General features: G+C 54.5%; 1 protein-coding gene across 1 annotated transcript in view; it reads left to right on the top strand.

The window, feature by feature from the left end:
- asph (aspartate beta-hydroxylase) overlaps nt 1-2,382 on the top strand; it is an 18,071-nt gene that overhangs the window by 13,645 nt on the left and 2,044 nt on the right. The window contains exons 5-8 of the mRNA XM_025052450.1: nt 1,471-1,584; nt 1,723-1,794; nt 1,868-1,899; nt 2,036-2,056. Coding sequence (XP_024908218.1) covers nt 1,471-1,584; nt 1,723-1,794; nt 1,868-1,899; nt 2,036-2,056 — 239 coding nt within the window. The remainder of the gene's footprint in view (nt 1-1,470; nt 1,585-1,722; nt 1,795-1,867; nt 1,900-2,035; nt 2,057-2,382) is intronic.

Below are 2,382 nucleotides of genomic sequence, written 5' to 3'. Positions count from 1 at the left end.
CTCACCCACCCACCCTCACCCTCCGTCACGCCATAACAAACATCTCTGACGTTTGTAGTTTTGCCTCCTAACTGGTGTGAGACCCGGTCTGGACCGTGTGGAGACCCGGGTCGTGGCATGGACCCGGTCTGGACCGTGTGGAGACCCGGGTCGTGGCATGGACCCGGTCTGGGCGTGGCCACTAACACGGCAGCTTGGTCTTCAGGCTCTAACCGCTGACCAAACCAAACGTGTCGTTGATCGTCCGCCCCAGAAACCACTCCTCACAAGGACGTGGGCTGGACGCTCCGTGAGGCCCTCAGGCAGCAGCTGACCCTCATCCACCAACGAGTCCAGGCCAGGAAGCTGGCCAAGATGGCCCTGGCTGAAGTGCGCCATCTGCTGGCCAAAGAGGAGAATGAGGAGGAGGAGGAGCTGGAGTCGCGGGGGAGGGGGGAGGGGGGGGGGGCCGGCGGGGGGGAGGGGGGGGGAGGGGGAGGAGGAGGAGGAGGAAGAACAGGACGGGCCGAAGGAGCAGGAGCGTGGGAGGGAAGGGGAGAAGATTGATGTGGAGAGAAAGGAGGTGCAGCAGGAGGAGGACAAAGATAGAAGAAAGAAATGTAAAGTAAGGAAAGTGAAAAACTAGTCACAGTCCAAGGTTTGTGACGTGTTTTAGATCCAGGTCAGAACTGAGACAAATTAAACTCCTCCTGGTGGGGGGGAAGGGAAGGGGGGGGGGTGAAGACGTGGTTCCGTCTCCCGTCTTCACTACTGGGCTGTGGAGTCGAGTTCTCCTCCGTTAATGTCTGTGGAATTGTGGGTATTTCCAGGTTCAAGGCGTCAATAAAATGGATTGATGATTTCCTCTCGTTCTGTTTCTTATTTTTTCAACACTTTAGCTGTGATGCTAACATGTGGTTTTCACTGAGGTCAAAGGTCATAAGCTCTTCATCCTTGACCTTTGATGACCCTGCTGTTAGGATCTGTCCTCACCCCTCTCCCCTTCCTCCCCCCTTTTCTTGTCCACACAGGGACCAGGTGCAGCCGCAGTTTAAATGTGTTCTCCACATGGAGTACTTCACAGTAGTACTCCATACAGAGTACTTCACACTAGTACTCCATCAGGAGTACTTCACAGTAGTACTCCATGCAGAGTACTTCACAGTAGTACTCCATACGGAGTACTTCACAGTAGTACTCCATACAGAGTACTTCACAGTAGTACTCCATGCAGAGTACTTCACAGTAGTACTCCATGCAGAGTACTTCACAGTAGTACTCCATACGGAGTACTTCACAGTAGTACTCCATACAGAGTACTTCACAGTATCTGGTTGATTCAGGAAGTTGTTGATGTTAGCATGCATTTACTGTAAATGCCCTGTAGGGGGCTGTACACACTGGTGCCTCCATGTATCTGAAGGTTCATGGTACACGCAGTGGTACTGTGTGGTACTGCAGTATAAATGTTGTGTGCACCGCCCCCTGTAGGACTGAAAGAGAAAATGGGCGTGGTCGAGTCTCAGCGTGCAGGAGAAGAGGCTGCACCGACGGAGGAGAACCAGGAGGCTGAGGAGGAGCAGGAGGCGGAGCCAACACCAGAGGGTGAGGGGGGGTTAGCACACACACACACACACACAGACAGACATGTGGGGGTGAGGGTACCAAAGGTCATGACCCTGCTGCTGGACCACTGGAAACTTTGCTGTAACATTTTCTGTGCCTTTGACCTTTGACCCCCAGCCGTGGTGGAGCCGGACCCCGAGCCTGTGATTGAAGCCGCTGTGGCAGAAGACGTCTCTGCTCCGCCTCCAGGTAACTGAGACTCCGCCCACTTTCTGGTGGCGCTCCAGACACCGTTCTAACGTCTGTCACTCTCTGGTCCCAGAACCTGAACCTGAAGCTGAACCTGAGGAGGTGGAGGAGGAGGAGGAGGTGGTGGAGACTCCAGAGGTTGGTGCAGAGCTTCACAGTCCCTCACAATCCCTCAACAACTCTGACCTGGCTGCGTGTAGACCTTTGACCTTTGACCTGAGCCTGTTCTGTTTGTCTACAGGTGATTGAGGAAGATCCAGAGGTGCTGGAGGAGGAGCAGGAAGAGGAGGTGCTGGAGGAGGAGCAGCAGCAGGAAGAGGAAGAGCAGCAACAGGAGGAGGAGCAGCAGGAGGAGGAGCAGCAGCAGCAGGAGGAGGAGCAGGAGCAGCCAGCTGTTGTAGAAGAAGAGCTTCCCGTGGAGGAGGCTCCATCAGAGGAGGTGTGAACTGTTGTTGTCAGTTTTATGTGTTAAACTGTTGCTCAGAGTGGCGCCCTCTGCTGGAGAAAGTGTTTCCTTCTCCAGACCATCTCAGGTTCTTGAAAGGTCATCATGGTTCTCCTCTTGTCACTGACAGGCCGTTCCTGCTG

The sequence above is a fragment of the Cynoglossus semilaevis genome, chromosome 20, assembly GCF_000523025.1.
Source record: "Cynoglossus semilaevis isolate Cse_v1.0 chromosome 20, Cse_v1.0, whole genome shotgun sequence".
Taxonomy (NCBI): Eukaryota; Metazoa; Chordata; class Actinopteri; order Pleuronectiformes; family Cynoglossidae; genus Cynoglossus; species Cynoglossus semilaevis.
The sequence above is the reverse complement of the archived record's forward strand: the minus strand, read 5'-3'. Positions and strand labels throughout refer to the sequence as shown.